Genomic DNA, 13,075 nt, shown 5'->3' with positions numbered 1-13,075 from the left:
TGTAATTATTAATTTATTATTTAATATATTAAAAATATAATTATTTTTTAAGTATATATAAAATAAATATTATAATTATTATATATTTATTTATTTATTATAATTTTAAATAGTCTATTGTGTAAAAAAATTATTTTAAAGACAAATTTTATAATTAATTAATTTTTTAAAAAATATAATATGATACATCTAAAAAATAAAATTAAATACTATTAGGGATAAAAAATAATTTTAAAAATAAATTTAATACAAATTATAGCTAATAGATATCTATCGGTTAACAGTTTTATTTTTAAATGTTTATCAAATAATTTAATTTTTTTGTGTTTATCAATTATCAATTACATTTAAAAGGTGAATTAAACACTCCTTAATAAAATTAAAAATTTAGAAAATCGGCTTTAAGTTTAAATATATTTCAATTGAAGTTAGATAAATAAAAAATAATAATAAAAATTGAAAATTTTTTATAAAAATTTCAAGCTCAGCGGATATCTCAAAACTAATACTAATGAGTTTACAGAAAATAACAAAACCAATAGATTTTTTTTAATTATAAAACTTTCTTTTTTTTTTAAATCGATGAACCAATAGATTTTGTAATAATTAATTAAATACAGCAACTTTTAGTTAATTACAAGCTTTGAAGTACTCTATGTATATGTCTATCTTCAGATACCCACACAATATATAATTCTAAACCATGCAGAAAATCCTAAATTAAGTACAAAGATTAAATCCTAATTAGAGCATAATAAGGATTCTAATTAAATTATAATCCAACATTGAGTTGTACTTCTAACACCCTTCTCCTATATATACAGATACGCATACATGACATGAATAGAGAAAACTGTCATGGCAATTACTAACATGAAGATTACTCTATTAGCAGCAGCAGCAGCTATTTTCATCTTCTCTATGCCTGCCAATGGAGATGGCAGAAGAAGCTTCAATGTGATGGATTTTGGTGCAATTGGAGATGGCCAAACTGTTAATTCTCAGGTGTATCTTTATTATATTTATAATTTTCTTTTTATTTAGTGAAAATATTATTATTCTAATAAAAACTTTCCATGTGCATCTTACAAGGCCTTTTTAAAAGCATGGAAAGCTTTATGTGAAGTTGAAGAAGATGAAGATGGAAACATACCAACACTTGAAATACCTAACAGTACATTCTTGCTTAACCCTATTAAATTCCAGGGTCCATGCAAATCTAACTCTATTCATATTCAGGTATACATATATATATAGCTATTTTTTAATTTAAAAGAAAAAATTAATTAAATAAATATTATTCTTGTTAAATTCAAATAATATATATATATATATTTTTTTTAATTATGAATCAGGTTTCAGGGAAGATATTAGCATCCAAAACCATTAAAACTAAATGGTGGATACTCTTCACTAATATAAATGGTTTGATCCTAGATGGTTCTGGCACTATCAATGGTCGAGGCTCTCATTGGTGGAAAACTGTAAGGCTGAAAATTCTTATATAAACTCGGTCCATCAAGGACCCAAGACATAAACATATAACATTCATATATTTAAAATATGTATATCATCGTATATCATGTGTCTTGGATCAATGATAGACTGAGTTTAAATAAGAAAAATTTCTTATAAATATTAATCACTTTATAATTTTATTTATTTTCATCCCTAATCATCAGGATTTTTTTTTTCTTTCTTCAGGATGGGCAGAGTGGACATAAAAAACCAAGGGTGGGAAAGGCTCTTGTTGAAACCGATCTCATTATTCATTAAATTTTTTTAAAAATAATTAAGAGTCATTATATTATTGAATTTTAGTAATTAAACGTGTGTAATTTGACAGGCCTTGCAATTTCATAGATGTGATAACCTTCAATTAAGTGGACTAACTCATCTCAATAGTCCTAAAGGACATATGGGTTTGAATTACTGCAATGGTGTCTCTATCTCTAATCTTACCATCATTGCTCCTGAAGATAGTCCTAATACTGATGGAATTGACATCTCTTATTCAACCCAAGTTAACATATCTAACTCTAACATTGGAACTGGTAATTTCAATTGCTCACTCTGATAAATCAATTAATTATGATCATGGTTTCCTAATACAATTATGATATAGGTGATGATTGTATTGCCATTAATGGGGGCTGCTCCTATATCAACATTAATAATGTTACGTGTGGACCAGGCCATGGAATCAGGTATATATATATATTGAAAAAAAAAAACTTGGGATTTCTTAATTTGGTGAATTACAGAATTGATTTCAAATTTTTATCCTTGTTATAGTGTGGGAAGTTTAGGGGAGAAAGGAGGCACTGATTTAGTGGAAAATGTATCTGTAAGAAACTGTACTTTCATCAGAACTCAGAATGGCGTAAGAATCAAGACATCACCGGTAATTAATTAATTAATGATGTATATGTATTCATTAGTTTTTTTTATTAAAATTTGAACTTGAGAGTTAATTTTTTTTATTAAATTTCCTTTTTCAGGGAGGCTCAGGATATGCAAGAAACATATCGTTTGAGCAAATCATTCTCCAGGAAACTAAGAATCCTATCATAATAGACCAGAATTACTGCAATGGACATAAATGCAAAGAAAAGGTAAATTATTATTCATGAATATGCATAATTTTCAAGAGAAAATATCCTGAATATGTATGAGATTTCATCTAGAATTAATTGACGTTGAGAAAATTTTGTCTGTGCAGACATCTGAAGCAGTGAAAGTGAGTGATATAAAATATATTGGTGTTGAAGGAACATCTGATAGCGAGGAAGGAATTAAACTAGATTGTGCTAAATTGGGTTGTATCAATATCATGATGGAACAAATTAACATTACTTCATTTGAGCCTGGAAAAGAGATTTCTGCCTACTGTAACAATGCTAATGGAACTTCTACATTTACCACCCCTCATGTCCCCTGTTTATTGGGGTGAAAAACAAAATTATTTTATGTTATGTGGAACTTTGAGAAATGTAATCTTGCACAATTGGTGAATTTATTTCTTTTTATAATTATGAGTTATGACTTTTGATCAAGGTTTCATTTAGTAGATAATTGTTGCATACTATTTACATATCTTTGATTGAATTATTGTTTTTTGATTAATGTATCAGACATGAAATGTGTTCAATATAAAGATTAATCAACAAGCACTTTTATTTATATTATATATTATAAATTAAAAAAAATTATTATATTGATTAGCAAATAATGTAAGGATTCTCAGAATCAATGGTTTGTTAGTTGTTTTTTGAAAAGTCAGGAAGACATTTTAATTAGATAGAGTTTCAACTGATATCCGATCGGTCTAGTTTGATTTTCAAAATGTTGATTATTATAATAAGAATTGAATCAATAGATTTTGAAAAAGAATAATGATGTTGAATTTACTTAAAAAATTTCTATTCCAATAGGTGAAAGAGAGTACTTGGCAGAAATATGCACCATAGGGCGCATAAGGCACCAAAAAATAGTGCAACTCCAGGGTTGGTGCAATTAGGGAGATCGTATTTTAGTTTACGAATACATGCCCAATGGAAGCCTTGATCATTTCATTGGCAAGATTTTTCTTGATTGGAAGACCAGGTGCAAGATATTGGCAGGCCTGGCATGAACATTACTCTACCTTTATGAAGAGTGTGGCAGCCCTGTTGTTCACCGAGACATTAAGCCCAATAATGTGATGTTAGATTCTGATTACAATGCCCATTTAGGTGATTCTGGCCTTGCAAGATTGCTGCATAACGGGTTCTCAGTCACAACAATGTTTGCTGGCACTCCAGGTTACTTGGCTTCATAAGTAGGCTGGAAATCCACTCCTGAATCTGGAGTCTATGCATGAAAAGAATGGATTGCCTGAAGGAGCTGACAAGATGCTTCAAGGCAATTAAGATGATCAACAAGTGAAGAAAGCATTAATTTTTGAACTTGTCTGCTTCCATCCAGATCCTACACTTCGTCCCAAGATAATTGCAGAGTAGATTTTCTTGAACCCAAATGAACCTTTAATGGAGTTGCCAGAATCCAGGCCTAATGCAGTCAGTGTCTATACCATTGTCTTCTTCCACTTCAACCACTACTGATTTTGACTCTGAGGGTATCAGTGCATTGTTGCAGTCATCTATTTTGATTGAAGCAGAGAATGTTGTCTGATGAGACATTTTTCCAATATGAGCAATGACACATACAAGAGGATTCTTGGAATTAACTTGGAAACTAAAAACTAAAAAGAAATTGCGTTTGCCGGGAGTCGAACCCGGGTCTATTGCTTGGAAGGCAATTATCCTAACCGTTGGACTACAAACGCTAGTTGTTAGACCTTCAACAATTATTTTAACAATAAGCAAGCATTGCGAATTCACCAATCGTTTAAGCTTCACGAGTGAACAGAAGACGATGACACAGACAAAAACAGCCGGCTCTATGAGACAGAAGAAGTTGAGGACTACAGCCAAAGTTTTCAGGAATCCCATTTTACTCCAAATGGACGAGCTAAAACTACTATTTCTTCAGGAATTAAATTTTTTCTTCGCGTCGTCTTCTTCCACCTCAACATCAACTCCACTATCCAATCACCCATCAGGTAACACCTCTCTCTCTCTTTTAAGACATTCTTTTTCTTTTATGGTTTGATTCTTGCATTCTGAAGTTACAATGAGAAATCCAAATGAAGCAAAGTTGACTTCAAGGGGGAATATCTGTTCTTTAGTTTTTAAGACTAACAATTTCTTGGTGGTGTTTGGTTTTGTCAGTTTGATGTATCTTTTTTTTTCTGCCTATAGTCTTCATGTCTTTCCAATGCAATGCAGTAAAGTTTCTTTAATCCAATCATGTCCTGCTTCACTCTACTATGTACCCAACACCATTATCGGCCTCCAAGAAACAGCTTCTTTATTCCATGTGAATGCTAGTGTAGTTAATAGGACTGTTGATGGTTTCTTGGTTACCATAAATTGCAGTTGTTCAGTTACCCAAGATTACTTCACTTGGCAAATGGACTACTTGGTCCAACCTGGGGATTCATGGGAGAGCATTTCCTGGAAATTTGGCTCATTTGTGGTGGAAAACCACACAAATGCATTAAATTCATTGCAAAATACGACACTAGATTTTTTATGTGGTTGTTCTGAAACTGCACATGTGATAACCTACAGGGTTAAAAAGGGAGATACATTGTTTACTATTTGTTCTCGGTTTAATGTTGATTTAAACATGACTGCCCGGTCCAATAGGCTGGAAAATCCACACCTTATCTATGATGGTGATATTCTATTTATCCCGGAACCAGGTAAGAAAGATAATTGTTCCTTTCTTTGTCTGATGATTGGTGCTATCTATCTTATCCACATTTCGCATGTTCTTTGTGTATTTATTATCTATTGGTTGGTTTGGTTTTATTGTCCTTAGTACAAACACTTTTAAGGCTTAAATATGGGAGCATAAAAATTGTTACATAAGGGACATTTCCATCTGATAAATGATTTCAGGATTTTCTTTTTCAAAATTTTGAAACATAATTCAATCTATAGAACATATGTTATCATCTTGGCCAGTAATTTGAACCTAAGACCTGACTCAATTCCAGGCTTCCCTTTATAATGCTATTGTTTGGCTTGCACTTTGGTCTTTAAAGTAATAAGGGAATTTGGAGCAGTTCATTTTCAATTGGGAAGCTCTTTCCAGCTTCTTATATGATTGAGTGGGAAAGCACATAAATTTGTTTGCACTTAAAGCTTTTCATATGTTTGCATTTTGGGGGGTTTGTGTTTTGAATTCAGCCCATCTATTAATAATACACATATGTACTTCACCAGCTGATTAATTATCTTGTTGGACTTTACAGAAGGGGGCCTTCAAAACCTCACCATACTTGAAGTGGACAGAAAAGGTCAGTGAAATTTCAAACATGTGTAAGTTCAAAGGGGTGCTGGTCATGTTTTATTTGTATATTTTCATAGATGTCTCTCCTGCAGTTCTGGTCTCGATATTTGTTAATGCAATAAGGAATCCTAATTATATGCTTCAATCAATACATATGTTGAGCTTCTTTTTTCTTTTCTTGTGCTCTTGGTCAAGAAATTTGATTTTCCTTTTTCTTTCCTTCTTCTTCTTCTTCTTTTTTTTTTTTTTTTTTTTTTTTTATTTTGGTAGAGATTTATATTAGTATATGTACATATGGTCACTGTCATTATAAGTTTGCTTTTGCCGCCTTGCAGATACAAAGGATAGAAAAGCATCAAAATCTCGAATTCGTATTCTGGTTGGAGCCATATCTAGTGCTTTTATTATCATACTGTTAGCAGTTGTACTTGTATTCTGGAAAAAAATTAGGGCCAACAGAGCTCGACAATCAGAAGCTTTTTCACAGAGACCATATTGCTTGCTTTGTAATCTTGACGAGTGCTCTTGCTCTAGAAGTAATATAGCTTGACCTGAAAAACTTCTCTCTTTTTTTCTTCCTTTTTGTCTTTTTTCCCTGTATCAATGATGATTGATTTATGCATTTGAACCATGTTGGAGGCTAGCTAAATTTGTACACATTATGGTTGTTCATGGACATTTCATTGCAGAATGTGAAGAAAGCCCAGCTTCCTCATTGAACTCTGATAAAGCTACTGTTTTCCCTTACTATGAAATTATTGACGCAACTTCCAACTTTAGTGTAACTTCAAAGGTTGGCCAAGGATCATATGGGTCAGTTTATCATGGAAAATTAAGAGGAACTGTAAGCTAGTGATTTCATCTAAAATGTTTCTCTAAAAGTATGTGCAAGAATTATTAATTCTATGGGAACTTTTTCCCTCCTCATAGCCTATTTTAACATGTATGCAGGATGTTGCCATCAAGCAGATGAAAAGTACAAAGACAAAAGAGTTCATGTCAGAACTAAACATTCTTTGCAGAGTTCATCATTCAAACTTGGTAAGTGTTGTGTACTTGTCTTTGCTTGTCTAGTGAAAGATCACTTTTCTTTAGATCATAGTACCCTTTCTGTTGTTTGTCTAGATTCGGTGTTGATTTCACAGATGCATGCCTGTGCTCTCTTTTATTTTTTTTAACTTTTTTTTTCTTGTAACTTTTTATCAGATTGAGCTTATTGGATATGGAGCTGGTGGAGATTCTTTGTTTCTAGCATATGAATTTGCCCAAAATGGTGCATTGAGTGATCATCTGCACAGTCCCACCTTAAGAGGTTTGGATTTACCTGATAATCAATAGTTCACACTGCAAATTTATTTTATTAATTTAAATTAGATGTCAACTTTGATACTTTGGTTACTGCATTGGGAATGTAGCCTAAGCTGCTTCTAATACACAGGGAAAACTTATCTTGGATATCGTTTGTGTATATATTATTGTGATGAGCACATTTTACTGAACTACTAATACGGAATGGGAGGATAAAGATCCTAATACAGTTTAGGGATTATATTCCATATAAAATTAGGAAGTTTAGTATTTCTAGTAATTAGGAATTCTATTATTATTGTTCTTATTATTTAGGAAATTATTTTAATTATTTAGGAATTTTGCGGATTTGGGTTTCCCAGTTAGGATTTGATTTGTATCTTCCCAATTAGGTTCAATCCTAAAGCTAGTAGGAAGTATTACTAATACTATATATAGGACCTAGGGTTTCTAAGATTAGATATTGTTATGACAATTTTATAGATTAATATAATTTGGAATTAGTTCTCTTTTCCCTTGTTTTGCCTTTGTTCTTGTTCTGGTGCTACATCAACTACAGTTTCAGTTGTCACTTTTGAGATTGTTTGTAATGCCTCATATCAGTTTTACTTATGCTGTGTTGTATAACATATAATACAATGAGTTGAACAGTATGCTTGAATTTTCTTCAAATGATTGTGATGAAAACAAAAAAGTGTAGGTCTAGTATCTAACATCAAGAATGTGGATGATTGAGGTTTACTATTACATGGATATGTCAGCATTTTCAATACCATTACCTTGAAAGAAGGCAATGGGAAATATATATTCATATAATTTAATGATTTGATCTTCTTGTTTATGCTTTATTTTGGATTTTATTTAATTATATATTGGTAACTGATAGAGTTAGGAATTTAAAAAAAAAAAAAAAAAACAGAAAATGGATAAAGAAGGAATTGAATATGTATTACTAATTTAAGGATTCAATCAGCAATACAACCACTGACCACTGAGTTCTTACTACTGTCTTCAACAATTACAATAACAAGAACCAGTAACACCAAAGAGACTTTAAGAAGCTTTGGCCCAGCTACAAGCCGAAATACCCTGCTAATACAATTTTTTCCCCTCCGCTTTTCTTTTACATTATTCTCTCCTTATACTCTCCTTCTCGCACATGCATTCCTTCTCTTGTAACAACCTCCAGCTCAGCCTTTAATTTCTTCCAGAATCGTCTAGCTCAACAGCCATTCCTTTAGCATTTCCTTTAATCTTCCTTCTAGAATATACTCTTAGTGGCCCAGGTCCATTACAGCCTACCTGAAATTTTGAATCCATATCAGTAACAGATTATAGTTACAGCTTTTTGTAGAAATGAGTCTGGACAAAGTCATGTTTAAGTGGAGCATTCTGATTGTTTCAGAGTTTTATCTTTTCTTCCTCAAGTTGGTGGTTTCCCTTGAGTTAACAGCTTTTTTTTTCTGGAGATAACCATCATTGATAATCATCTTCCTACAGTTGTCCTAGACACTGTTCTGCCAGACCAAATGGTCCCATCTGGCTTAGGGACTTCTTTTGTGCTTTAATTCCCTTTTGCCAAAGGGGAACTTGTATATTGAATTTCCTGGGTGGTTATGCATTCAAATAGCATGTGCATGTGTTTGAGTTTCTGAATGCAAGAATGACTGCCGGTCATTGAATATTTACAGAAACTGTTGCTTGTTGGAGGTTGGTATAGATGGAAAGTATTCATGATAATTCTAATTTCTTGCTTGGTATGTGTTAATCTTTCCCCAAATTTTTGGGATAAAGGCTTAGTTGAGTTGAGTTGAGTTATGTGTTAATCTTTGATGCATACACAGGTCATAAACCTCTTCCTTGGGTTACACGTGCCCAGATTGCTCTTGATGCCGCTAAAGGGCTTGAGTATATACATGAGCACACAAAACCATATTATGTCCATCGTGATGTCAAGACGAGCAATATTCTTTTAGATTCCAATTTTCGTGCAAAGGTGAGCATCCGTATCTTTGACAAAATTAGGACTTTCAAAATTTATTGGAATGATATCGAGCATTGCATTTTTATCTGCATTCATACTGGAAATTTGAACAATAGAGATGCTAAGGATTAAGAACGGATGGGTGTAAGCTTTTATAGTGTGCCATTAGTTTGAAGTCTGTACCAGTCAAACTGGCCTGGCAAAGGATTACCAAGAAGGTGACTGTAGCTGATAAACTTATTAGCTTTTGTTTTAGACTTTAACATTTTGTATTTGGTAAAATATGAACCAAATTATGTTATAGCTAGTTATGTGTGTGAAACAACAATGACATATAACCTACTAATGGCAATCATGGACATTTCGATCTCATGGGAGAACTATTAATATTAAATCTCTGTCCCTCAGATTGCAGATTTTGGACTGGTAAAGTTACTAGAGAATTCTCCAGATGTCCGAGCAGCAGCATCTAGAATTGTTGGCACATTTGGTTACCTTGCACCTGAGTGTGTACTTATTTAGATTCATGCTGGTGATTTTAATTGATCCTTTTGTCACCGTCTAAGGCAATTACTGAAGCAATGATATAAGATCTTTTGATGTTATACATTAATTTCAAAACTAGGTACGTTCGGGACGGGTTTGTGACCACAAAGAGTGACGTCTATTCCTTTGGAGTTGTTCTTATGGAACTACTTACTGGCCAACCGGCATTAAGTAAAGATGCAAGTTCTGAAAATTATCAACTCAGCGAACATCGTTCTGTGGTGCAATATGTGAGTGCCCATCTCTTATTCTGCTATAAAAACTGCATTCTGCTTCTGCTGAGTCTTATTTGTAATTTCAGACTAAAACGGATGGTACCAACTGTTGGATATTATTTGAACCAAATGATGCAGTAGAGAGAGTTATTTGGGCTGACGCTAGTTTTAGGTGTATTTAATTGGTATACCAGCTCATTTTGGCTCACAAATTCCATATGATCCAGATGCTGTCAGCATTAAATGATACAGAGGATCCTTTCACCCAGCTGGAGAAATGCATTGATCCAAACCTGACCTGCTACCACAAAGATTCACTCTTCCAGGTATTGATCGCTCTTACTCTTCTCATGCATTTTGAAAGGGATGGGGAGAGGGGGATCATTTAACCTCCCAAAATTTCCATGCAAACCTATTATCCTTGCCAATGGCCTTGCAGCAATTCTGCATTGGCCTTTTTGTTGACATTGACCATTTTAATCATCCCAACCTACCTTCTATCTGAAAATTATTCTGGCAACCGTGGTATGTGCAACTGTTTTATCATATGTTTTAACTGTTGCATCAAATAATTATTCATCTCTAACTTGACTTTTGTTGGTTCAACTCTGTAATAAGATGGCCCTCTTGTCCAAAGACTGTGTTGATGATAATTGGAACCGGCGTCCTGACATGAGTAAAGTTGTGCTACGCCTTTCACACATCCTGTTGAACTCCAAGGAAAGCAAGGAACTTGAGTGCAGCCAACTGATGGCCTAAACTTTCACGAATTGGCCTTTATTGTCTCCCCTTTTCACATGCCATATCTTACAAGTGATAGCACTTATCTAGCTTAAATGGAATGTTAAATGTCTATATTTACATTGATAGGTGGATGCAGCTGACTTGTGACTATGCGGTTACAGGATATGCAAAGTCTGCAGCACATTCAGCCTCCTTTCCTATATGGGAAGCCAAAGGAAGGTCCTGGAACCAATCTATAAATATTTATTTGTTTTCTTATCAAAGTTTAACTGGAATATCAGTTACTGGAACCGCTAATAGAAATATTTACACGAATAGGAATATTAGTAGCATTTAAAGAAAGGATCTGTGTATTTTCTTGAAAAGTTATTACAGTATACATGGTTCCAGTATTCCATCATTTTGATCCCCTCCAAATTTTATCAATCTGGTTGGAACATTCTTACTCTTTTCATTGTTCTGAGCACACATCCCACACAGTGCATCATTCCTGCAATGCAAAGGAAGTAAGTTTGAAGCCTGATATAGATCCCAAAATATATAATTAATCTAATAACTCAGATTTTTGTATAGCTCATAAACCTAATCATATTTAATTGTTTAATCATGAGATTCGTTTACTCGTTCAATCACCGTAAATCCATTCAATAAAAGGAAGAATTTTGATTTAAAATAAGTAATCTTGACGGGATTGTCAAATATAACAATGCCTATAACATCTAACCTATTTATTCTTTATTTTATAAGTCTATATCTATAAGAAATTTCTATATACAGCGTCCAAGCCCATCATCATGGGAATGAGATTGCTACTTTTATTTGTTGCATTTTGTAGTCAATAACAGTTATACTACATATAAAAATATATGGAATTATGTGCTTGTTATATATATATATATTATTTTACCATATTTAATGTTATAAATTTTAAATATTGTGATTTCATATATAAGAATTTATACATTGCCAATTGCTATATATAATATGCAAATCCATATTTAATGTGTACCAATTTTGTTTAAGTATTATTTAGTTATAAAAATTAATATTTTTTTAAATTTTATATGAGTAAAAGACAAAATGGAAGACTTATGTGCCAAAACGACAATGTACAGGCCAAAGGTGTCACAATTATGAGTTTTGGTTTGGATTGCCCTTTGTCAAGGGCATTAATAAAAGTCTATTCACCATAAAAGTACAAGGTAGGCTGCCTAACACAATTAATATAAGGATGAATAAATTTATTAATAATTAAAAAAATTTTCTGTTTTGAAGAGATAATGTTAATTAAAAAAAAATTAAATGAATTGATTTAATTTAAAATTTTAATTTATTTCCATTTTTAATTTTAAAAAATTTTAATTTATTCGGTTACATTCAATTTAATCAACCCATTAAAAATTAGAATAATATAAAGCATGGTTGTTGAGGTCTACTCAACCACCAAATGAAGTCCAACGCCACCCTTTCACGTTTGACACTCAACACATAATCAATGGAAAAACAGAAAAAGAGCTAGTCAACCCAATGTTTAACCTGTATTGTTTTATTAGTTAAAAGAGAAATATTATTTATTGTATAGAATTAAATTTGAGTTTTTATTTTTTATTTAAAAAAAATAATATATATATATATATATATATATTTTTTACTGTGAAAATATTTAATTTAACTTATAAATTAATTAAATTTATTTATAAATATAAAATTATAAGTAGATTAGTATTTGATTTCATTTATAAATTAAAAAATTTGTTTAAAATAAATAAGGAGTTATAAGTAAAAATATCTTATTTATGACTTATTTTAAAACTATTTTTTAGCTAAGTAAAAAAAAAATTATATCATCCTAATAATTTTTAAATATATTAATATTATTTTCATTTCAACAACTATAACATTTAATTATATGTCATTTTTGGTAATTTTAACTAATTGAATTACTTATAATTACCTTTTAATTAAATATTTAAATTATTTAAAAGTTATTTTTAAGTAATTTTATCATATAATTAATTATTTATTTTTAATTTGACTCATAAATTAAAAATATATTTTAAGTTAAAAGTAAGTAGTCAAACTAAATACCATCTTATAAATTAATAAAAATTTCACCTTATAAAACACATAAAATTCATAATAATCAAATGTTTAAATTATGTATCGCATTCTAATTTGACTCTTATTAAACCAATTGGTCTTGTTAGGGTTGATCACAATTCGATTTTAATTCTATAATTAAAGAACTAAGATTGAACTTATTTTGAATACAATTCAATTTGATTTTGATCAATTTCGAGAAAGAAAAAACCCTAATTTTAACTTGAAATTATATCAAATAAGGCGATTTTAATTCCAAATTAGACTGTTTGATTTT

At 31.4% G+C, this 13,075-nt stretch overlaps 2 protein-coding genes and 1 non-coding gene across 3 annotated transcripts; 2 read left to right on the top strand and 1 right to left on the bottom strand.

Annotated features, from left to right (window-relative positions):
* The first annotated feature begins 237 nt into the window (after positions 1-237).
* On the top strand, positions 238-3,035 carry LOC110654046 (probable polygalacturonase At3g15720). The gene is made up of 9 exons (XM_021809912.2): positions 238-1,005; positions 1,093-1,239; positions 1,356-1,484; positions 1,705-1,734; positions 1,847-2,054; positions 2,126-2,207; positions 2,296-2,404; positions 2,502-2,615; positions 2,723-3,035. Exons 1-9 carry the CDS (start codon positions 859-861, stop codon positions 2,951-2,953), a joined length of 1,197 nt encoding a protein of 398 aa, XP_021665604.2. The 5' UTR covers positions 238-858; the 3' UTR covers positions 2,954-3,035.
* A 1,220-nt stretch (positions 3,036-4,255) lies between these two features.
* Positions 4,256-4,327, bottom strand: TRNAG-UCC (transfer RNA glycine (anticodon UCC)). The gene has a single exon. It is a non-coding gene; the product is annotated as a tRNA-Gly (tRNA).
* Positions 4,328-4,609: 282 nt separating this feature from the next.
* On the top strand, positions 4,610-11,098 carry LOC110654047 (lysM domain receptor-like kinase 3). The gene is made up of 11 exons (XM_021809913.2): positions 4,610-5,308; positions 5,864-5,908; positions 6,237-6,437; positions 6,591-6,745; positions 6,853-6,942; positions 7,108-7,213; positions 9,054-9,205; positions 9,602-9,699; positions 9,819-9,969; positions 10,182-10,280; positions 10,573-11,098. Exons 1-11 carry the CDS (start codon positions 4,675-4,677, stop codon positions 10,711-10,713), a joined length of 1,872 nt encoding a protein of 623 aa, XP_021665605.2. The 5' UTR covers positions 4,610-4,674; the 3' UTR covers positions 10,714-11,098.
* Positions 11,099-13,075: the final 1,977 nt, after the last annotated feature.

This window comes from Hevea brasiliensis, chromosome 4, assembly GCF_030052815.1.
Source record: "Hevea brasiliensis isolate MT/VB/25A 57/8 chromosome 4, ASM3005281v1, whole genome shotgun sequence".
Classification (NCBI taxonomy): Eukaryota; Viridiplantae; Streptophyta; class Magnoliopsida; order Malpighiales; family Euphorbiaceae; genus Hevea; species Hevea brasiliensis.
The sequence above is the reverse complement of the archived record's forward strand: the minus strand, read 5'-3'. Positions and strand labels throughout refer to the sequence as shown.

Coding starts and splice junctions, on each gene's coding strand:
- LOC110654046 (XM_021809912.2), top strand. CDS start 859: ATGGCAATTACTAACATGAAGATTACTCTATTAGCAGCAGCAGCAGCT. Junction 1,735..1,846: donor GTGGACATAAAAAACCAAGG/GTGGGAAAGGCT, acceptor GTAATTTGACAG/GCCTTGCAATTTCATAGATG. Junction 2,405..2,501: donor TAAGAATCAAGACATCACCG/GTAATTAATTAA, acceptor TTCCTTTTTCAG/GGAGGCTCAGGATATGCAAG.
- LOC110654047 (XM_021809913.2), top strand. CDS start 4,675: ATGAGAAATCCAAATGAAGCAAAGTTGACTTCAAGGGGGAATATCTGT. Junction 7,214..9,053: donor GCACAGTCCCACCTTAAGAG/GTTTGGATTTAC, acceptor ATGCATACACAG/GTCATAAACCTCTTCCTTGG. Junction 9,970..10,181: donor ATCGTTCTGTGGTGCAATAT/GTGAGTGCCCAT, acceptor CATATGATCCAG/ATGCTGTCAGCATTAAATGA.